Below are 22,315 nucleotides of genomic sequence, written 5' to 3' on the forward strand. Positions count from 1 at the left end.
TCTTTATCTCTTCATTTGATGTTCTAGGGTTTCAGGATTGTTGATTCTCTGTTTGGCTTAGTTTTTCGGATCTTTGTTGTGGAGGGACGGCGTGGTGTTTCTGCCTAGAGCGCCATCTTGCCGGAGAACACCTTGGCTACTTTTTAAAGACAATCAACACTTTTATCCAGGCAGTCGACAGCCTTTAATTTGTATAAGCACTTCCTCCAAAACTCATTTCAGTGTGGCCAGCCTTTGAGGCCTGCAAACATCTTTATCAGACCCTCACGTTAATGCCAGTTTGGCTGGACAGGCAATTCTAGATGCTGTGTTCCTTTCTTTTACTACATTATTCCACTGTCTTCTTGTATAACAGTTGTTGATACACTGGCTTGCTTCTTGCTGCTTTGCCTGCAATCTGCCCTGTCTCTGTTATGAGAATTTCCTCTCTATCTTTCATATTCTTCAATTTTACTTGAGTATGTCCAGGTGGGGGTTTTCCAAATCACTCTTCTATGACACTCTGTGGGTCTTTTCAATCTTGGTCTTTCATTGTTTTAGAATTCTTTCTTTTTGACATAGACCATACAAAGGAAAACTACAGAAACCCTAGTGCGCAGGTCACTGAGCTTCAGCGAGTGAATGCAAATGCCCTGTGTAACCCTCACCCGGCCAAGGACGGGTCGGACTTCGTCAGGGAGGTCCCGGGGATAACAGGGATTGATGGTGGAATCCCTGGAGAGAGACTGGCTGACGGCAGAGTGTTCTGTCAGAGCTTCTCTAATATGGCTGTGGTTGTTGTTAGGTGCCGTCGAGTTGGTTCTGACTCATAGCGACCCCATGTACAACAGAACGAAACACTGCCCGGTCCTGTGCCGTGCTCACAATCGTTGTTATGCTTGAGCCCATTGTTGTAGCACTGTGTCACTCCATCTCCTGGAGAGTCTGTCTCTTTTTCCCTGACCCTCTACCTTACCAAGCATGATGTCCTTCTCCAGGGACTGATCCCTCCTGATTACATGTCCAAAGTACGTGAGATGTAGTCTCGCCATCTTTGCTTCTAAGGAGCATTCTGGTTGTACTTCTTCCAAGACAGATTTATTTGTTCTTTTGGCAGTCCATGGTAAATTCAAGATTCTTCACCAACACCATGATTCAAAGGCATCAATTCTTCTTCGGTCTTCCTTATTCATTGCCCAGCTTTCGCATGTATACGAGGCGATTGAAAACACCATGGCTTGGGTCAGTCGCACCTTAGTCTTCAAGGTGACATCTTTGTTTTTTTTTAACACTTTAAAGAGGTCTTTTGCAGCAGATTTGCCCAGTGCGCTGCGTCTTTTGATTTCTTGACTGCTGCTTCCATGGGAGTTGATTGTGGATCCAAGTAAAATGAAATCCTTGACAACTTCAATCTTTTCTCCGTTTATCATGATGTTGCTTATTGGTCCGGTGGTGAGGATTTTGGTTTTCTTTATATTGAGGTGTAATCCATGCTGATGGCTGTGGTCTTTGATCTTCATCAATGAGTGCTTCAAGTCCTCGTCACTTTCAGCAAGCAAGGTTGTGTCATCTGCATAATGCAGGTTGTTAATGAGTCTTCCTCCAATCCTGATGCCCCATTCTTCTTCATATAGTCCAGCTTCTCTGATTATTTGCTCAGCATACAGGTTTGAATAGGTATGGTGAAAGGATACAACCCTGACACACACCTTTCCTGACTTTAAACTACGAAGTATCCCCTTGTTCTGTTCGAACAACTGCCTCTTGATCTATGTACAGGTTCCTCATGAGCACAATTGAGTGTTCTGGAATTCCCATTCTTTGAAATGTTATCCATAATTTGTTATGATCCACACAGTCGAATGCCTTTGCATAGTCAAGAAAACACAGGTAAACATCTTTCTGGTATGCTCTGCTTTCAGCCAGGATCCATCTGACATCAGCAATGCTATCCCTCATTCCACGTCCTCTTCTGAATCCGGCCTAAATTTCTGGCAGTTCCCTATCGATCGATATACTGCTGCAGCAGCTTTTGAATGACCTTCAGCAAAATTGTACTTGTATGTGATAATAATGATATTGTTCGATAACTTCTACATACAGTAAGATCACCTTTCTTGGGAATAGGCATAAATATGGATGTCTTCCAGTTGGTTGGCCAGGTAGCTGTCTTCCAGATTTCTTGGCATAGACGAGGGAGCACTTTCAGCGCTGCATCTGTTTGTTGAAACATTTCAATTAGTATTCCATCAATTCCTGAAGCCTTGTTTTTTACCAATGCCTTCAGTGCAGCTTGGACCTCTTCCTTCACTACCATCGATTCCTGATCATATGCTACCTCCTGAAATGGTTGAACATTGCCAATTCTTTTTGGTACAGTGACTCTGTGTATTCCTTCCATCTTCTTTTGATACTTCTCTAATACGGAAGGCTAATAAATTCCCCATCGCCACAGCTGGTCTCAGAGGGGCTGTGGTACAGGAGACAGAATGTCAAATGTGTGGTGGACTGGAGGACTTAGGGGTCTGTTCCAACCCTGAGGTTTCATGATTTGAACTCAAGTATCTGATCCTGGATAGGAGTATTATTGCCAATCCACCCAGGCTTGGGAAACACAACTCACCAGTGCAAGTCACCTCGGGGTCTGTCTGCAGGAGAAAGAATGTTTTCTCCGTGGAAGCTCAGTCACACAGCTGAAGGATATGCTCAAACAGGGCCTTTGGGGGTTTGTCTTGCCTCACCGCCTGCCCTCAGGCACATGGGAAAAGCCGGCAGAGAATGGACCACTGCTACCCATTGGTCCTGATGGTCACGAAGCGAGCAGACAAAGGTAGGGATCCCACCTGCCTTCCCCACAGAGCAGTAGCTTTCCAAGAGTGCTCGTGGTGATGGGGGCTCGAGTGGAGGGATTCCACTGACAAAGTGTTTTCACGGGCAAAAATCTCCTGCAGCACTTGTAGTATCAGATGTCCCCTCACCATGCTGGAACCAAGGGGCTGTGTCTTAGCACCTTATGGTCTGAGTCTAGGTGTCAGTGCCTCCCCTTCCATCAGCAAAAACGCGGCTGCCAGTTCCTATTGCTTCTCTGCACAGCTCTGGGGCTGGGAAAAGCAGGCTGGGAGGCCTGGAAGCCCTGGTATATCTAAGTGCCAACTTGGAATATCACAATGCTGAGGACAGACGGCATTCATAGAGGGACTGGGGAGTGTCGGGAGGTGGTGGGAGCAGTAGTTAGCATCAGAAGGGTCCAAACAGTTTAGTAAGTGACAACTTTCCTAAAGCCACAGAGGTCCTGGAGAAGGCAGGAGAAATTTCAGGCAGCAGAAAAGAGGTTGAGACAGGAACCTAGGAGGCTGAGTGCCAGGGCCATCCCCCTTCTTCCTCACTGTGTTTCGGGTATTTGACGGTGATGTCTCAGAAACACGCTCCTTCCCTCAGGCCCTCAATAGTTCTAGCTTTAGAGCCACAATAGTTTAAAATCTGTCCGGTTTATCCTTATTGCCTTTTGCCATTGATTAATCTAAAACAAACCCATTGACATCAAGTCGATTCCAACTCATAGCAACCCTATAGGACAGAGTAGAACTGCCCCAGAGGGTTTCCAAGGCTGTAAATCTTTACGGAAGCAGACTGCCACATCTTTCTCTTGCGGAGTGGCTGGTGGGTTCAAACCTCTGATCTTTTGGGTAGCAGCTGAGGAAAAGTCTGCTAGGGGGCTTCTGGGAAAGATTTCCCTACATGGAGTGAGTTGTGCGTGTGTGTGTGTGTGTGTGTGTGTGTGTGTGTGTGTGTGTGTGTGGTGGGGGGTGGGGAGGCAGGCAAGAGAGAGAGAAGCTCAAGAAGAGAAGTCCCACTCCTCCCCCTCCCTTCCTGGCTGGGATGTTGTCTTTTAAGAAAGTGATGCTTGGAGCTATGGCAGCCATCTTGCAATCATGCGAGGAGAAAACACCACACTCTGAAGATGGAGGAGAAGAAAGATGGGAAGGGCATGGGTCCTTCATAACACTGTTGGGCCACAGAACCAACCCTGTAACCTCCTAGCTCCAGACTTCTGGTTGAGTGAGATGACAAATGTCTTTACCACCGAGAGCTGGGTAGTCTAGGATGGACAGTTCAAAGTATCCTAACAGAGATTACAGAAGAATGTGCCCACTTGTACAACCCTGCCTTTTTAGAATTCTGGGAGCAGAAAGGTCTTCAGAATGCACACCCAGGCAAGGCCAGCCTGCACTCAGGCAGCAAAGACGCCTGTGGTGGGGTTAAGGCCTTTTCCCTCCCTGCGCCCTTGTCCTTGTTAGCTTCGCGTCACACTGCCCAGCTCGGAAGGCTGAGAATTCCACAACTTAGAGCTTCACCAAGACGAATCCCTGCCTCGGGATATGCAGATACTCCGGTAGGGCTGGGCTTTCACTTGCCTCCGACATCTTTCCTCTAACCCCTCAGCAACATCCCTCCCAGAGGAAGCAGGAGGCTGGCTACAGGGAGGAGAGAAGGGGAGAGGCGCATTTGGGGCTATTTTAAAAAAGGAACTCATGGAATGTTTACTAGGTTCCAGGAACTTCACACCCACTATCTCATGTTTAATGCTCTTCAAAACCTTCCTTGATAAGTACTGTTATCCCCATTTGACAAATGAGGAGCTGAGACTCAGAGAGAATTGGCCATCCAGAGTCACACAGCTAACAAAGTAGCCTGTCTACACTCCACGCCCACGTTCATCTCCCCGGCTGGCTGCGTCACAGGGCCGACTGATTAGGAGCCAGCAGATCTAGGCCCGTCTACCCTCAGAGCGCTGGTGAGAAAGGCCACGGTGATCTAAGTGAGGCACCTCACGCCTAGTGTGGCTTCCATTGCACTTTTCAGGAGGCAGACCCTTTGGTCCAGGTCCCTAGGGTGGCTGTGTCCACATTCAAACAGACGTTCTATGTGTTAAGAACTTTGGAGTTTCCAGAGCACCGACCACATTTCTTTTGATCTTGAAATGGACCCTTTGAGAGAGGCAGAGAAGACCCCGCCTCCCCGTTCAACAGCTGGTTGTTCCAGGGCAGAACAAAGCCCGAGCCCAGGGCATGGTGGAGCCACCCTCTGCGGCTGCTTGGGGCGCAGCTCCAAGGCCTCTTTCAGGGGGCGTTTGGTTGTTGAGTAGGATGAAGTGTTCCACTCGCAAACATGATTTGATCCTCATAGTGTGAATTTAGCTCCGTAATCCCTGTAAACTAAGCGGAGAATTCCCTTCCTCTACATATCTACCATCCAAACGCTGTCTGAACCAAAAAAATGAGAGCCTTTCTTCTGAGGTAGATTTGTAAGAGAGATGCAATGTTCTCTGCCCAGAGCTAGGCAAACACGGAGCCGGGAAACAGGGGCTTTAGTCCTTCCTAATCTGTCACCAACACGTGAGGATTTATGACATTCACAGTCCCTCTTGAGCCTCAGTTTCCCCATCCGTAAGATTCTGGTGCTAACAACAGCAATCTAAGCAAATGTAAGATGGTGATGGTGTTTTCTCTACCAGCATCAGAGAGATGTGTTACTTGAACACACAGTTCATATCTCTGCCTCCCACTATTTCCCAACACACCTGAGGTTTGCCCGGCCATGAGCCCCACAGAGGACACTTATTCCATGGACTCCTTGGAGCCAATCATCTTGGCCTCCACTATCCCTACCCATATTTCCACCCTTCCTACCCCTTGAGGTACATAGCCCCTGCCCAGCCTCCTGGAATGTTCCCCTGACCACTGCCTCCCAGCAGACTCACCCTCCCTTCCTCCAGTGGGTGACTCACTACATTTCTTTTTTTTGATTGTGCTTTTTTGTTTTTTTAAAGTTTAAAAAAAGAAATGTGTCAAATTTAAAACTCAGCACAGCACATCTATTTAAAGTGCAGAGAAAGCAGCCTTTTAACAACTTGCAAGATGTGAAGCCTTTGGAACCTTATAAGGCCTCAGCCCCAGAGTCTGCAGCTAGAGCTTTCTAAAGCCCCAACTTGACAGCGCGCCAGCCACAAGCAGGGGGCTGGGTGAGGATGTCAGTGAGGACGTCTGGCATGCACTGGGTTTGAGATGGGGAAAAACATCCATCAGAAGGGGCAGGTAGCGCCTGGAGAAGCCAAGGTCTGAGGAGTGAAGCCTCGGACGGATTCCCAGCCTGTTTTGTGGACAATTGCACAGTAATTCCAGATGTCCGTATATGTACATGTACATGCACACGCATATGTATATGCGCATGTATCTGCAAAGGAACCCTGGTGGCTCAATGTTTAAGCGCTGGGCTGCTAACCAAAAGGGTGATGGTCTGAACCCATCCAGTTGCTCCCTGGGAGAAAGACCTGGAGAGCTGCTTCCGTAAAGATCATATGGAGTTGCTATGAGTAGGAATCGACTCTGCGGCACCCAACAACAATGTATACGCATACGTGCATATGTATATGCATATACGTGTGCGTGCATGTGCCTTTGCTTGAAAATGCTGTAAGGACCCCACAGGTTTTAGGCCTCAGGCAGGTGTTGGGGAGTGGTGGGGGGGACAGGACTAGTATCTCTCCCTCTTTCCTCTATCATCCCTGTCACCTAATTGTCTCCATTTTCCAGCTACCGGCTTCTTCCTGTAAGTAGCAGCAAAGCAGGGGATGCGCCCCGTGGAAGGAAAGGAAGCCTCCTTGGGCACGTGTTCTTTTCTCCTCTCCCCTCTCACACAGTCCCTCCCTACCGGCTGTACAATGCAACAGTTCTCCCCTTGGCCTCTAGCTTCTGCCCTATTTCCCTGCTTCCCTTTCAAGCAAATCTCTGTGGGAAGGGTTGTCAGTAATGTGTCATTCCTCTGTTCAAACCCCCCTATGGCTTGGAACCAAAGCCCAAGTTGATACTCCACCCCTTGCTGGCATCAGGCCCGCCCTCACCTCCTCACACAGGCTAGGGGCACTCCTGACCCGGGCCTTTTCACTGGCTGTTCCCTCTGCCCGGCACTCTCTTCCCCTGGATGGTGATGGCTCATGCCCCACTTCCTTTAGGCCTCTGACCCAATCCTGCTCTGATCATCCTACATCACAGCCCCCCTCCCCGAGCCTCCATGTCCCTGCCCCTGTCCCTGTTTCATCGCTCTCTGTGGCTCTTTCCTCACCTGACTGAGCATCTATTTGCTCAGCTGACTGTGGGGCAGGGAGAGGGAGGAGTCCCGGACTGGCCTCTCAGCCCCCTTGGCTGAGCTATAGGGAGACCCGGGATAGCACTTGGCTTTGACATCTACAGAAAGCACTCCGATGCAATCGGGTCATTGTGTCCCTAAGAAGCTTCTGCCCTATGGCACAGTGACTCATTCTGGACCTGAAAGGGGTGAGTTTGGCGGCAGCCACACACTCACGCCCCAGCCCTCCGGCAGCATCAGTGCGTCCCTTCTGCTTCCTGGCATCGTGAGAAAACAGGCCAATTCTGGGGAGGGTGGTAAGTAGGAAAGCGGCCCCTCCAGCCAGGCCCTCCGCCTGGGAGCCTCCCTGCTTCCTTTAAGAAGAGGGAGTGATTCCCCGTGAACGGCCTCTGGTCCCACTCCTCCTTGGGCTCAGCAGACAGGCGCTTCACTGGCACCACAGCCCCTGGTCCCAGCGTCATTGCCCGGAAGCCTCCACTGGCCCGCATGCTCAGAGTGGCCCCTTTTCCAGCTCTGGGCCGTAACTTGCCCGTGGCTCACTGGTGATTTGCTTATTTTGCCCCTTTTTTTAACTAGTCTGGAAGCCGCTCACAACCGTGTGTGCCCAGAGCAGGGGAGCTGAGCCCCAGTCACCATCGGGGGGGTCTCAGGACAAAAGCACACATATGGGGGGGGTGTCAATCATCACTGTAACACAAGTTGGCTCACTAATTTAGGGAATGAAACCCACAGAGACCTTCCCAGTGAGGTCCAGGCTGAAAGGTCGCAGGGGTCCACTTAGCATGGGGGCTTCACTTCTGGCAGGAAGAGCTGCTGCACCCACCCATGTCAAAGGGCCTCGAGCTGCCGGGCCATTGTCGCACAAGGGCTCTTGTGGTTAAGGAGGGAAAGAGGGGGAGCTCAGGAGGGAGGGGCGAGGCAGCGAGGAGCTGCTTGTCTGGATGGCTGCGTCTCCCTCGAGCTGAGGAGATGGACTCAGGAGGCTTGCAGGCACGTCAGGGACCAGTCCCTGGTGACAGCTGGGCAAAGTTATTCACAATGTCAGAAGAGAGGCTTAGATCATGAATCTGTTTCTTTATTTTTAAATGCCCCAGCTGGCTAAAGACGTCGAAGGAAAGATGTGACAATCACTTCTGTCTTGTCCCAGACGAGCTGTCACTCAGGTCCAGAAAAAGGCTTGTGGGGCTGGGCTGGGAGTCACTGGCCAGTCCCTCACACCCAGGCTGGCCTGGGGCCTTTTACCACCCATCCATGGAAACTGAGTGGGAAAGGGGTGGTTTGGCGGCCCTTGGACAGCATTGCTGTAGCTTGCTAATGTCCCCACCCAACCTGAGTGCTGAGGAGGCTGTGGGAATAGTGTCACAAGCCTGGGTGTCTCCCCAGGGCTGCACATTCTCCTAAGGGGGCAAGGACATAGCTCTGAGGTCACTTCTCCAGGGCAGACCCCAGGGGCCCAGGCCCTTCTTTTCTGGACAAAGGAACAAAAGCCAAGGGCAGTGGCTGTAGCAGACACTGACGTTTGGAGGCTCAGTGTCTGAAGCCCCTTGCTGTGTCTGGGGGACCCCCTGCTTTATGAAGCTGAGCCTGCCTCCCCTCTGGAAGCTGGAAGTCTCAGGTGCTGGCTTTTCTCAGCTCCCTCTCAGCTTACAGCCATGCGTGCTAACGCAGTACACCTGCTGGGACTCTCAGAGCCAGCCAGCGACGACGGAAATCCTCCCGTTTCCTGAGCAGCGCGGGCACCAGTGGTTCCGTCGGCTCTGAGGAGCGGTTCGGGGTCTTGTTCCTGGCCGGGGAGCCCCCAAGCCTGGGTCTCTGGCCCTGCTGGTGGTCACATGACTTACCCAACATTCTTCCATAGCCGCAGCTGTACTTAAACCAGCCAGAGTTGGTTCCTGTTATTTGCAAATAAGAACTCTGATACACGGCATAGGGCACACTGAAGCCATGAGGGATTAGAACCCAGGGCAGGGACTTCTCCTTGGCGTCTCTCCTGGGCTTCTACCCAGAAAGTCTTTCAAAAAAGGAGCCGTGGCCAGCATAGCCATTCGCCCGGGGCCCAGCGGCAGAGGCAGCTCAGCCCTGTGGGGACGACTCTGGCCTGGGCCCTCTTTGGAACTGCAGCTGCGATCGCACCAGCTGGGGGTGGAAGGGTTTGAAGTTGGCCCAAAGCTGCAGAGCCCAGGGCTTAGGTCAGGCGAGCCCAGGGCTTAGGTCAGGCTAGCCCAGCGCTTGAGACAGTGCCCTTCCTTCGAAGGCTTCCCAAACTCCCACCACACGGGTCCCTGTTTCTGAGAGCCCAGCAGTCCTGGCCCAGAGCAGGCCCACAGCAAATGCCCCTTGATGAATCCAGCTGTCAGGATACTCACATATTGCAGCAAGGCAGAAGGATGAGTCACATGACTTCAGAGTTAGCGTCCAATGCTTCCAGCGCTTCTAAGAAGGCGTTCTTGCCAAAATTGCACATATGTGCCTTTAAAAAAACCCGGTAGTTTTCTGATGGAATTTTTCCCTCTCCCAAACCATCAAACACTCCCAACATTAGCCTAGAGAAGAGTCTCTCTTGCAGGTTTCACGTCTTAGGACTTCAGGTCAGAGAACACTCTTGGTAACTCAAGGCTAAGGCTTTTCCTAGATGGCTTTCTGAGAGAGGCCCGGGAGAAGGGGGCTCCCGGAGGTGACTGCACTGCTTCAGTTTGCCACACAAATGGGGCTCTCCCTGGCCACGTCTGGGAGAACAGAAGGCATTCTGGGAACATGGTGCTAACATCCTGCAAAGTGCGGAGACACACAGAGCAGATGGCAGGAACTTCAAAAGCGTTTAAGAGTCACCTTGAAAGACAATGGCGCAAAGGGAGGGGGTGGGAGGCTTTTGTACCCTTTGAAAACAAGGAAGCCGAAAAGACAAAAGCAATTTGCCAAATTTCTGCACGAGTCAATAGAACTGAGAGATGGTTCTGCTGTAATTTATATCAGAGGAGGCCACGCCTCCTGTCTTCTTGTCCAGAAATCAATGGCCTCAATCAACTGACAAACTGTTTCTCTTGCTTCCTGATTTCTTGTCTTTTTTTCTTCCTTCTTTTTTACATAGGAAGCATTTCTCTCTATCCAGGCAGTTAATGCATAATCTCGCCTTCATTTACACCTTAGAAGAGCTGAGGAATCTCTAACTGACCTGACAAACAGGGATCCCAGGAGACACTGGGCACTCACTCTCCTCTTGCTCCTCCTCGCCCAGCCCCGGGGGCACCACTGGGCATATCTAACTTCCTGTGAGCAGGACCCCTCCCACCCCACTGCCAGAGGCAGGTGAGTTGGGGATTCTTGTCCAGGGCTAGTCTGTATGCCTCTTGCACATTTGCAGATGGGCAAATTGAGGTACGAGGTTATGTGACTCGCCTAAGGCCACAAAGCTGCTAGTGTGGGCCCGGATGGAAGGCTGTCTGGCTCAGAGAAGGACCCTTTCTCCTGGATGCCGGATTCACCTCAGCAGAGCAGCGAGAGCCGCGGGTGGGGCGGCCAACTGCTTTTCAACTGAAGATGTTACAGGAAATGTTTGTTCCTGGCTCAGCGAGCTTGTCCTCCAAGATAGAACATTCTAACCCTTCAGCCTCAGCAAAGGTCAACATGGACTTCTTGGTTCCAAGGGGAGGGTGTCCCAGCCTCCCCCAGCCCCTCACCCAGTGTTGCTTCTTAGCAGCAAGGGCCTCAGCTGCTCGCTGAAAGGATCAAGCCTCAGAAGCCTGTTCTCTGTCTTTGAAGCTGACAGCTAGCTGCCTGTGGAAATGCAATACTATTTCAGGGTTTCATTTTTTAAGAGGTTTCAAAGGAGAGACTGGAAGGCTTGGCTGAACTGCTCATTACGACTCCTCTGCCAGCTGCTTCCCGGCTGAGGAGCCCAGCACATCTGTGTCTTTCACCTCATCCACAGGCAGGTGACTGTTTTCAATTAGCACCTGGCTCACTTGGGAGGCTGGTACCTCTCCTTGAGTGTTCTCCCAAGAAGCCAGCAGCACTTGCAGTGTGTGCCCTTCTTACATTATCTGTGTCTGAAATGACCCTCCAGAGAGTCCATCAGGGACAGGACACGACTCTTGTTGAGGACGCCAAAAAAAAAAAAAAAAGGCTATGAAAATGCTCCTGGGGAGCAGGTGACCCGTGGACCCTCAGAGGCAAATGGAAGAAACACCTAGTCTGTAAAGGGGGAGCAGGAGCCACCACACTGCCTGAGAATCTTCACTTCTCCTAGGATGGGAGCGACAGGAAGGCTGAGGGGAGAGGCCCGGAGCCAAGCCTGCGCCAGGCGCTGCTCGCTCACTACAATCTGCCGCAAATTTAAGTGCTCTGGCAGAGCCCCCCTTCCAGAGCCCGTCCCCGTCCCGTCCCTCTAATAGTGCCCCATCCCACTGAAGTACGGTCGTCTTCCTACATCAGCCTCCCTCACTGGTGGGAGGCCCTTGAGGGCTGAGTCCGTCTCATTTATCTTTATATTCCCACACCTGACACAGAGAAAGAGTTCAAGATATGTTAAAGAATGAAGGAACAATCTAGTAATCTGAGGAGAAAGGTTTTACATCCCAACACCAATAGGAAAGGGGAGAGAGAAGGAAGAAAGGGGAGAGGCTAAAGTCCATTATGTCTGAAGTTGATAGAGATTTCAGGGATATGAAACCACTCTGTACCTCAGCAAGGAAAGTATTGTGGTTTCAAAGAGATAGGAGATAAAGGATCGTGGCCCCCTGTGAGCAAAGCCTGTACACCACCAAGCCCAGGTAAGTGCACGCAGATGATGTTCCAGATGGTCTTTCCCAGGAGCAGCTTGCCTGAGACTGAAGAGAGGCTCTTGATTGAGGTGTCACGAGCATAAGGCCACCTGCTCACCTCTCCTTCAAGAGTGACCATCAGTACAGCATCCTGACTCAGGGCACTGGCACAGCAATGTCCCCTCAAAGCAGCCAGAGCATCTTCTCTACCTACACGTAAAGTGCTGAGGAAACAGTCCAATAGCCACATTTCCATTTCAGAGGCAGAGTCATCAAGAATCTGCCGCATCACTCCCTACGAGTTCCCCATTAGGCTACAAGGGGAATACCTGTCCTTCAAGGCTCACTGATTTGTGGAAATTTTTCCCTGTTGTTTCTTCCCCCCCGAGATAAGACAGTGCCTGGAAAGAAGCTCCATTCACAAGGACCTTAGCAGAAGGCTCGAGGGGCCCTCTCATGACTTGCTCCTGATCTGCTACAATGATACCTCCAACCACACATACCTGCGAGCCTTGAGAGGAAAGTGCTTCTGTGGAAAGGTCTCGAGTTCCCAGCCTGGCTCTATTTATAACAGGGAAGCATTGTTTCTGTGGGAACACACCACTAATTTTCCTGGCAGCTGATGACTCACGTGATGGGTTCACCCAGAGCACAGGGAAGAAGTATCGGCTCGCCCACCAGGCGGTCACACCGTGCTGGGGGTTGGGGGGCAGTGGGCAGCTAGGTAATGAGTCTGAGCCCTCAAGGAAATCATCAGCACGGTCATCGCAAGAGAAACCCCTGGCCTGCACCGGTCCTAAAACAGTAGTTTACCTAGCTATTAGAAGAGTTGGAGCCTCACCTTCCTTTTTTTTTTTTTTGTTAGGTTCTAGAAGTTGTGGGATTTTTGATAAGACAGGAGAACCCTCATTCATGGGCTGCCAGGATAAGATCCTTGAATACCATGAGCCAAATTTAACTGGGAGCAACTTTCTATATCTTGGTGATAGAGAATTATGGTACATGAAGACAGCCATGTCAATAAAACCATAAGAGGCCACGAGAGAAAGCAGGCACAACAAAACCCAGATTCCACAGAAAGACAGAATTGTTCTATTTGGTAAACAGTCTGGTCCAGACAGACCGCATCCTGTTAAGATGTTCCCCTTGTCAAGGTCTGCTTATCTAGCTACTGCTGCTAGAAGGATCTTTTCATTTTTAAGATGTGTCACTAGCTTATCGAACCTATTTCTGGAACTCTCTCTGTGAGAGCCAGTTTAAGCTGCCTTCTCAATTCACTCTGCACTCGAAAGAGACCAATTTCCAATTCCTCCTCAGAGTCCATGAGACCAGATGCTGTGACACAGCTCCAGCGAGATGAGCCGAGGAAATGATCCCATGACATTCCTGGGTGAGCACAGGACACATCAGCTTTGTCTGTGGCTGGAACATACATCGGCTTCAGGTCGGGGGCTGCCATCTCCTCCCTGCGGATCTTTCTGATGAGACGTGCATCTGCAACCACACAGGGGGTCTTGGGGAACAGAAGAAAGTTCCCAATGAGGCTAGGGGACAAGTGATGGATTCAGAGCACAGTCCTGCTTACAGCGAGAGCCTACTGCATCTGGCAGCCGGAGTTGGGCAGCAACTCCTGCAAATGCGAGGCTACTGCTTTTGTTAGGTAGGTCATCGTCCCGTAGGCCCCACTGGGTGCACTGTCGTAAAAGAAGTGGCAAACCCCCGTGGCTTGGTCTTTCTCCAAGGTGTCCAGGGTGCCAATGGCCATCTGCAGCAGGAAAGAGCAGAGGGACGAATGAGCAGAGGCCAGCCTCCCTCTCGTCAGGGACTCTGCATGTTGGAGGGTGGTCCCGTGGGCAGGCACGGGGCTGGGGTTGGGATGTGAGAGGCCTGCTGCTGCCTTGGGTGTGCCCTTGCTCGTGGCGAGGGGTGCCCAGCCCTGTGCCAGGGCAGCTGGGGCCGCTAGGGGATGGCTTGCCTCTGCTCTGGCATGTGACCATGTTTTCCAGGTACAGCCTCTCTGTGATGAGGGGACTGTGGGTACAGGGCAGTGACTTATCCGGGACCGTGGACATTGCAAGTGGGGCTGTTTGGAGTAATACCTACGTGGCAGCAGGCCTGCCCACCTCCCAAAGTCCTAAGATTTCCCGAGTGGTCACCATGCCATTTTCTCCACCAAATGGTTGACATTTTTGCACCATCTGTGATGACATTTTCTTTGTTCAAGTCTATTCTTCCCTATTGGATGCAGAATCTCCAACCTCAGCAGAGATGAATGCCAGCCACCTAGGCTGCCTAGCCCGGCTGGCCGGCTGCGGCACACCCACCTGGTCCTGCAGGAACAGCTGATTGGCCGTCCTCACAATCTGGTCCACGTGGATGATGCCCCCGAGGCTGCTCATTTCCGTGTCGGACAGCAGCGTCAGCACCAGGATCGCTTCCACCAGCAACTGCCGGTACTCGGGCTGGGGCACGCGGTTCAGCACTGACTCCACGTGGACAGCGAACTTGATTTCATGCGGGGTCATCTGCCAAAGGGACCAGCAACAGCCAGGAGTAAGGCGAGCACAGGAACAGCCCTCTGCCCCACGCAGACCACAGCATTGAGGGCTCAGCTCAATGCCACCTCCTTTCTGGCCCCTCCTGACTGTGCCAGTAGACTCCTGGGGGGGCAACGCGCAGAGCCCTCCCCAGGGAGCCAGGGTCCCCGTCCTTCTCATCCAGCCCACTTGACTGGGACTTCCTGGGGGCAGGGGCCATGTCTCTCTCTCTTTCTTCTTCATTATTCCCTGTGGCATACAGTGTGGTGCCTTGGGCAGGGTCAAAACGAAACCATCCATTTTGAAAAGAGTGACTAGGGGCCAATAAGCTAAGGCAGACGGCTGTTTTCAGTTGATGAGAAGCGGCCAGGGGCAGTAGAGCACAGGTCTAGCTTGTGCGGCACGGGGCTCTCCTTATTTCTCTTAATGGGGGTAGCTCAGTGGTTAAGAGCTTGGCTGCTAACCAAAAGGTTGGCAGTTCGAATCCACCAGCCACTCCTTGGAAACCCAATGGAGCAATTCTACTCTGTCCTATAGGGTCACTATGAGTCGGAATCGACTGGATGGCAACGGGTTTGGTTTTGGTATAAGGGGTCTGTGCCTATAGAGGCAAATCTCAGGATCTTGTGGCCAAGGAATGCTGTTTCTGGGGGCAAGGTGATGCGAATCAAAGGAGGGAAGAAGCTTGGCAAAACGTGAGGGTGAAATGGCTACCAAGACCAGACGTGCGGATCGCCTGTCTAGAGCCCGTGAAATCAAGCGCCTGTGGGAAGCAGCAGCAGAGCCAGCATTTAGGTTTTTCCCGTCGTACCTCTCGCGTCGCTGAGGAAGGGAGGACATAACCATCAATGGAGAGACCGTGGCACTGCAGGCAGAACACACACAGCATTTCTGTTATATGCCAAGATGTGGTTAGCAAGTGCACACACACACACACACACACACACACACACACACACACACACATGCATGCATACTTCGAGTTGCTCTGCCCTGGAAGTCTGTACAAGGGCTGGAACACGCCAGACTGCCGGAGTTATTTTTAGACAGCTTGATCTCACAGCCCACAGGCTATGTTTTCGATGGAACAATTCTAGGGAAACCAGCAGGCATCTTTCAGATCTCGCAGGAACAACACCCTAGGGAGCTGCTGAGTCCTCCTCTGTGGAGGCTTGCTTGCTCGGTGTTGAACTTGGCACCCGGGACTGGTGGCTGTGAGGCTCCCTTTGGTGCCATAATAAAGGGAGGGTTTCATGGCTCCTGCTGGTGAAGTAATGCCCCGCACCATTGCAGGCATCTATTTTTGAGATGTCTATAATAAGCACCAATCACAAAGGGCTCAGGCACATGCACAGACGCGCACACACAGACTCGTGGGTAGAAATATCAAGCGGCAGCTCAACAAAAAATGCTGCCTCTTCATGATAAAAGCTTCTTGGTAGGAAGCCAGGGGAAGTCCGGGTGGAAGCGTATGATACCCCGGGAAGAATGGGGAGATTTTCTAGGAACAGCTTGTTTGGTCTAATTAATTTGATCCTAAATCAAGGCCCGGGCTGGCAGCAGCGGCACTGCCTTTGTCCCCAGAGGGGCTGAGGACACAGTGGCAACTTTGCCCTTTCACCTGAGCAGGTGCAAATGCCTCCTGAGAAGAGGCAGAGAACAGGAACCCAGAGGCCTCTGCGGGCTCTGCTCTGACGTGCAGACCCCATCAGGAGGACTCTGGTGCCCACATGGGCAGAGGCCAGCGCCTCAGAAACCACACAAGTGGGTGGTGGTGGGGCTGCAAAGCCCATGTGGCTTCAGGAAGGGGTCTGCAGGCTGCTTGCATTCGGGATTGCTTCTCCCTCCTCTTCTACTGGGAAATGAGCTAAAAAATTAATTTAGGAAAAAAACCAGTCCTGCCACTGGTTCATGGTCTGCATAGCAGCTTCTGCCCGAGGCAGGCTGTCCCTGCCTGTCAGAGGAAGAGCAGCTTTGGCGTGGGCCCCAGGAGACACACGCCTGCTCCAGGCTGGTCTCAGAAGGAGACAGCCTGGGGCGCGGAGGACTCAGGCCGCCATCTTCCCGCCCTGCCTTCTCCTGGGCTATGGGCACGCAGACGGGCTCTGCAGTGTCCAAACATGCGTGACGTAGCCTGCGGCTGTGCCCGTGACACCTGTTTCCAGTGACGGCCTCTGCTGGTATTTGAACAGTCCCCAGGCAGACAGGAAACGCAGAGGGGAGTGGGGTCGGGCAGCAGAGGGGCCCAGGGCACCTGGGAGCTCAGGAATGGAAAATTCCACCTCTATGTGCCTCAGGCCTTTCCCACAGCGTCCTGCAGAGAGGAGGGGCCTGGTGGGGCCTGCTTGATGCCAGACACCACAACTGAAGCACGCCGGAGGCTGGCAGCTGACCCAGTCCCGGTGCCTCCTGACCTGGCATTCCATGGCCAGGGCCTGGGGGATGTTCCAGGTCTTTATGTCACAGCGCTTCACCCACTGCCTTCCTGGCCTCCTTCAGCTCTTGTGTATCTCCTGACTTCTCTGTATTCCTAAGTATGTCACCTTGCCTTACCTGCTGTGGTTCAGGAGTGCTGGGCCTCTCTCTTTGACTGAGCCAGAGGTTCTCCACGGGGGCCCTTTTCCCCCCAGAGAATACTCGGCCATGTCTGGAGACATTCTGTCTGGCACAACTTGGGGGAGGGTGCTACTGGCATCTCATGGGTGGAGGCCACGGAGGCTGCTAAACGTCCTACAGTGCACAGGACAGCCCCCCGCAGCACAGAGTGATTCTGCCCCTGAACTAAGCTGTGAGCTACCTAAGCCCGGGGACCGTGTGCTTTGCCTGTTCTACGGCCACGTGGTACCTGACACTTGCAGGTACCACTGTGCCTCACAAAGGGAGGAAGGGATGATGACTCATTCCCTGGGAGCATGTGTCTCATGGCACCAACGCTGGCGGAACGTGGTCCAGGGGCCAAGCTCACCTTCTGGAGGATCTTCCACACCTTCTGGTAGAATCCCACAGGGACCCTATTAATGGCCCCATCCAGCCGCCTCCTGCGCAGCCACTGGCCCTGCCGCTCCCCCCAGCCGATGTGATGCCCTCCTGAGTCCGACGACGATGTGCCTGTGGGCGAGGACGGGGTGCTGGACCGCTGCAACACAAGACAATGAGGCCGACTCCTCAGTGACAGTGGGCACCCGCCGAGTGCTCCCCATTGAGGAGGACAACTCAGCTCACTTCCACCACCACCAGAATGCCACCTGCCCAGAGGATGCAGCTCCTTGATTCAGCCTGGCCCATTTCTGGAAGCTGTTCTCTTTCCTTCACTGGTTTGGTGATGTATCCCTTCCAAGCACTCCTCCTGGCCCCAGAGAGGTACCATACCCTTCAAGGACCTCAAGCGTACAGGGAGGAGGCTGGCATGGCGGGGGTGGGCACTGGAGGGAGATAGCCAACCCCCAATCCCAGCTGTCAGTCCTTATCTCTACCCCTCCTTCGGACCTCAGTCTCATCTGAAAGTGGGGATACAAGAAGCCCTTCTGCAGAGAGCAGTCAGGGAGCACTCACTGGGTTGAGATCCATAAAACCCCGGGAGCCATGCTGGCTGGTGATGAGGGCTCATTAAGGGTTGGCCGTTACGACCAGAGCCAACTCCTAAGGGCTCAGTGCCCGGAGGCCCTCCATTGTGGCAGGATTGCTGCGAGAGGGACACTGGCCCTCAGAGCAGTGGCCTTCTGAGGTACCCACCTCTCAGGGAGACAAATGTCAAACTGCCCACTCTATTTCTGTAGTCTCACAGAGAAGGGATGATCACCTCCCCACAGAGCAGGTACCACAGAGAATGCAACACCTAATATGGGGGAAAGGGTCTGGAGCCAAAGACAAAAGTAAAGGCTCCCACTCTGCCTCCCACACGGGGGACTCAGGGAGGATGGTTTCCCTCCCCCATCCGGGTCAAGTCTGCTTTCTCCTTGTCCTGTTCTCGGCTTGCCCGTGACTTAGGACAGCGGCTGCCTTGGGCCGGGAACTGTGTCCTCCAGAAGCGAGGGACAAGGGTATCATCCTTCCGCTTCCTCTGGGTCCGCCTGTCAGAGGTGGCAGGGGGGACATGCCTGTAGAGGCAGCTGGAAAGGCTCCAGGGGCCCGGAGGCCAGGCTGGAGTGGGGGGGCTCCCCTGGCATGGGGGCGGGGCCACGCCTACACACCCTCTCTACAGCCAAGCTCCTGGGCTGCTTTCTGTCACACCCCTGGCCTCCAGGGCAGGGAGGTGACACCTTCACCCTGAGATATCCCGTTGGTGCTAGACTACTGGATACTTTCATTTCTAAATGCACAACATCAAACTGACAAGTTTGAAAAAGGAGCCCCAGTCTTAAACCTACTGCAGAGCATGGAGGCAGGGCTCGTCTCCACGTGCTCATTTTTCCTTCCTTGGATCTTATTTTGAAAAGGCAGTTAGCCTGGGTTGTTCCATTGGGCTCATTACTGCCATTTAAGTACAGCAACAACTAGATACAAAGGAAAGTAATTACAGCTGCCTTCCTCAATGACTCAGCTGTCTTTCTCCTTCTAGTTTCAGGAGGAAGAATCAGGCTCACCTCTGCAATTAGAATACCAATTTCCCAGTGTTCTATTTGATCCGGGGCCCCACGCCAGGAAGGCCATTCTGAGGGCCAAGTGCCTAGGCAGCAAGTAGGGAAATCGTTCACCACCCAAGGCACTGAAGCAAGGCCCTGAGGTTCTGGAAGCTTCCAGGAATTGGTGAGGAGAACACTCCTTCACGTCCCTCTGAGGAGTAGAAGCAGAGAACTGAGACTTGGCTCCAAACAGAAAACGCTCAGTTCAAGACCTCTCAGCCTTCTAGATGCTTCTCAAAATTTCAGGCTGGCGAGGCTGTCGGTGTCAAGTGAAAACACTTAACCCCTGCTCAAATCTTGGGAAGTTAAGGACAAGGTGGGAGTAAGAGAAAGGCAACAAGAGGCTCCAGGCACTACAGACAAGGGGGCAATGAAGGAACTCAGGGGTCGCCGCACTGTTTACCACAGACTTGGAGGAATGTGCGCTGCTTGACACGGCCTGGCCCACAGAAAAGAACTACAAAACAAAAAGAGTCGACTCAACCAGGTACAAAGGACACCAGGAAGCAAGCAGAGAAGAAGGCAGAGCAGCATCAGAATCCCCCCAGGACAGAAGGAGCCAGAAGGTGGAAGCAGAGAAGTCCTCATTCTCCTCGTCACCACACGCAGACTCCCCACCCTAGAAGCCACCTGGCAGCAGGGCTATGAGCACTAACTCAGTACAGAACTTGGTAAATGGTCTTTCTTCCCATATTCAATGTCACCAGGATGTAGTCATAGATGGAGGATTTCTAATCAAGTTAGAGCACAATTTATCTTCCAAAGCCACACCATGAAATGGTAATCTTTTCTGTTCAGAGCAACAAAATATCCATAACAGGCTTTCAGTAACTACGTTAAATGAATGACTAAGATCAGGCTGATGACTTTTGGCTGAACAAATATTTCCTCACCTAAGAATCTAGAAGGTACCCTTCACTTGCATGGGCACAGTGTATGAGCACACACAGATGCACACACGACGTTCTTGAAAAAGTGAAGAGAAACTGAAAACGTCATGGCACCTATTACATTTTGAATGGATAATAATACATTTCCTTGCTGCACATGGCCCAACAGAAAACTTTTCCTGGCTAACTGACTCTAAATCCTTATGGAAGCAAGGTGACTCTTCTAGCCCCATTTAAATGGAGGTGGAAGAAACCGCCACTCTTCACCAACTGCCAGCCATTGGTATGAGGGTGACCAGAGGGAGGGTGCCACCGAGTGGCCGGCAAAGAAACATGTTCTAAAGTGGGTTCCTGACTTGGGAATGGGAAGAGTAGAAACTGGAATGAGAGATCTGGTACGTTTCACCCCCAACGATGCGTAGATGCCACATGGACATGTTATTATCCGTTTCCTCTATTTTTGCCCAGTGACAAAGCCATTAGATCAGGAGAAAGGTGACTCCAAGTGTTGGGATGGAGGAGGAAGTAGACCTGCTGTACTTTTTCTCCTTCCAGGTTGAAATCCCAAGTGATCAGGAAGAGGAATGTTTTTGGTTGTGTGCTGTCCAGTAGATTCCGACTCATGGCAATCCCATGGGAGGGTAGAATTACCCCATAGGGTTTTCTCGGCCGTAATCTTTATGGAACCAGATCACCAGGTCTTTTTCTCATGGGGCCTCTGGGTGGGTTTGGTTAGCAGCTGAGCCGGGCTCCTTAGGGAGAAGAATAGCAGTATTCTTTCTACTGATGTAATCAATGGCCACATTTTACTTTAACTTTTCCGATTCTTTCTTTTTCTCTCTTTGAACAGGGGGCAGGGGGTTCCTGGGTGGTGCAAACTGCTTGGCTGCTAAAAGAAAGGTTGGAGGTTCAAGTCCACCCAGAGGTGCTTCAGAAGAAAGGCCTGGCAATCTACTTCTGAAAAATCAGCCATTGAAAACCTTATACACCTCAGTTCTCCTTTGACACACACGGGGTCATCATGAGTTGGAGTCGACTTGGCGGCAACCAGCTTTTTTTTTTTTTTTTTACTGGTTTTTTGAGCAGGGGCCCAGGACCAGTCCAGGACCACCTTTCACAAAATATCCCACAAATCCAGAGTTTGATTGTCTTTTTTTAAGGGCCTAGTCATTTCTCCTGCTTTTGAGTCCAGGTCCCGCCCGTCCCAGCACCTCCACCCCAGCGAGCAGAGCCGCTCCACACACATCCACACTGCTTGTCTGCATAGCCTCTCTCCACATTCAAGCCGGAAAGAGCGTGAAGCGCCCACCACAAGGGATCAGACATGGCAGAGATGGTTCACCTGTTCATCAGCACTAAATCGCCTAGTCATCTGCAAGTAAGAATACATCAGGAAATCAACAAAAGCCAGCTTCGAACAGAGAGCACCCTGCTACTGCTGTCACCCTCTAGACAACCCAGCGCAGTGCTGTTCAAACTGCAGGGTGGGATCCGCCGGCAGTCATGGACTCTCTCTAGTGGGTCATCTTGACCCGTTTTTGAAATAGAAAAGAAAATCAGAGTGTGTTTCTCACTGCAGGTCATGCTCAAAAAAAAGGGAAAATACATTTCTTACTGTGGCTCATGGGCAAAGGAGTTTGATAAACACTGTCCTGGCCCCAGCACAGTGCCTGGCCCATTAGGACTGAAAAGATGTTGCGCTGCAGTCAGGTGGGGTCAGTTCCAAAGGACTGTTACTGTGAATTAAATAAAGGTGAGTAAAGACAGACAAGAAACAGCTCTGTGGACGGGGAAAGACAGGTATGCCAGCGTGCTGTTCTATTGCTATTTCACCGGAAGGACACATCTGATGGAGAGATCAGCCCATTCCTTTTTGAATGGCTACTTTTTAAACGGCTGTGGCCCACTCGAAAGAGCGGCTCTAGGGGACAGAGGCAAACACGGAGAACGGCATTTTCCGGAACATTTCCATGCCATGTTAGTTCAGGATGGGAGTGTGTGGGTAGATGGGAGCAGGCCTGGGAGATCTGGGCACAGGGGTCTGTGTGGATCCCAGGACAGAAGGGACCTTGGGGCCTCCACAGGGTCCTGCATGCCCTAGGTCTTTGTCCCTTTCTACAGTGAGCCCAGGAAGGAACACCACCTCTCTCCGAGCTGCTGCTGCCACCAAGGGGATCTCCTTACCTGTTTCATCTCGCTCCTCAGCCTGTTAATGCCGCTCCTCTCCGTTTTGGTGACTCCAGTGTGTCCTACCTCGTGGATGGAGATGGCAGGGCTGGATGTGGTGGAGTGGATAGGTCGCACTGGAGAGGAAACACACACACAGACACACACACACACACACAGACACACACACACACACACACACACACACACACACA

The 22,315-nt window shown here is 52.0% G+C and overlaps 1 protein-coding gene across 2 annotated transcripts in view; it reads right to left on the bottom strand.

Moving 5' to 3' along the window:
* Positions 1-13,079: 13,079 nt before the first annotated feature.
* The window catches only part of PHKA2 (phosphorylase kinase regulatory subunit alpha 2), a 77,681-nt gene continuing 68,445 nt past the window's right edge, over positions 13,080-22,315 (bottom strand). Inside the window, exons 28-34 of one of the 2 annotated variants that reach the window (XM_023737253.1) lie at positions 22,119-22,237; positions 21,277-21,306; positions 19,448-19,501; positions 17,388-17,558; positions 15,234-15,287; positions 14,210-14,410; positions 13,080-13,650 (exon numbers count right to left, since the gene is read on the bottom strand). In XM_023737253.1, the coding sequence (XP_023593021.1) occupies positions 13,480-13,650; positions 14,210-14,410; positions 15,234-15,287; positions 17,388-17,558; positions 19,448-19,501; positions 21,277-21,306; positions 22,119-22,237 (800 nt within the window). In that variant the 3' untranslated portion in view covers positions 13,080-13,479. The remainder of the gene's footprint in view (positions 13,651-14,209; positions 14,411-15,233; positions 15,288-17,387; positions 17,559-19,447; positions 19,502-21,276; positions 21,307-22,118; positions 22,238-22,315) is intronic. The other variant, XM_023737254.1, reaches the window with a different exon arrangement.

Source organism: Trichechus manatus, unplaced genomic scaffold (genome assembly GCF_000243295.1).
Source record: "Trichechus manatus latirostris isolate Lorelei unplaced genomic scaffold, TriManLat1.0 scaffold00100, whole genome shotgun sequence".
NCBI classification, from domain to species: Eukaryota; Metazoa; Chordata; class Mammalia; order Sirenia; family Trichechidae; genus Trichechus; species Trichechus manatus.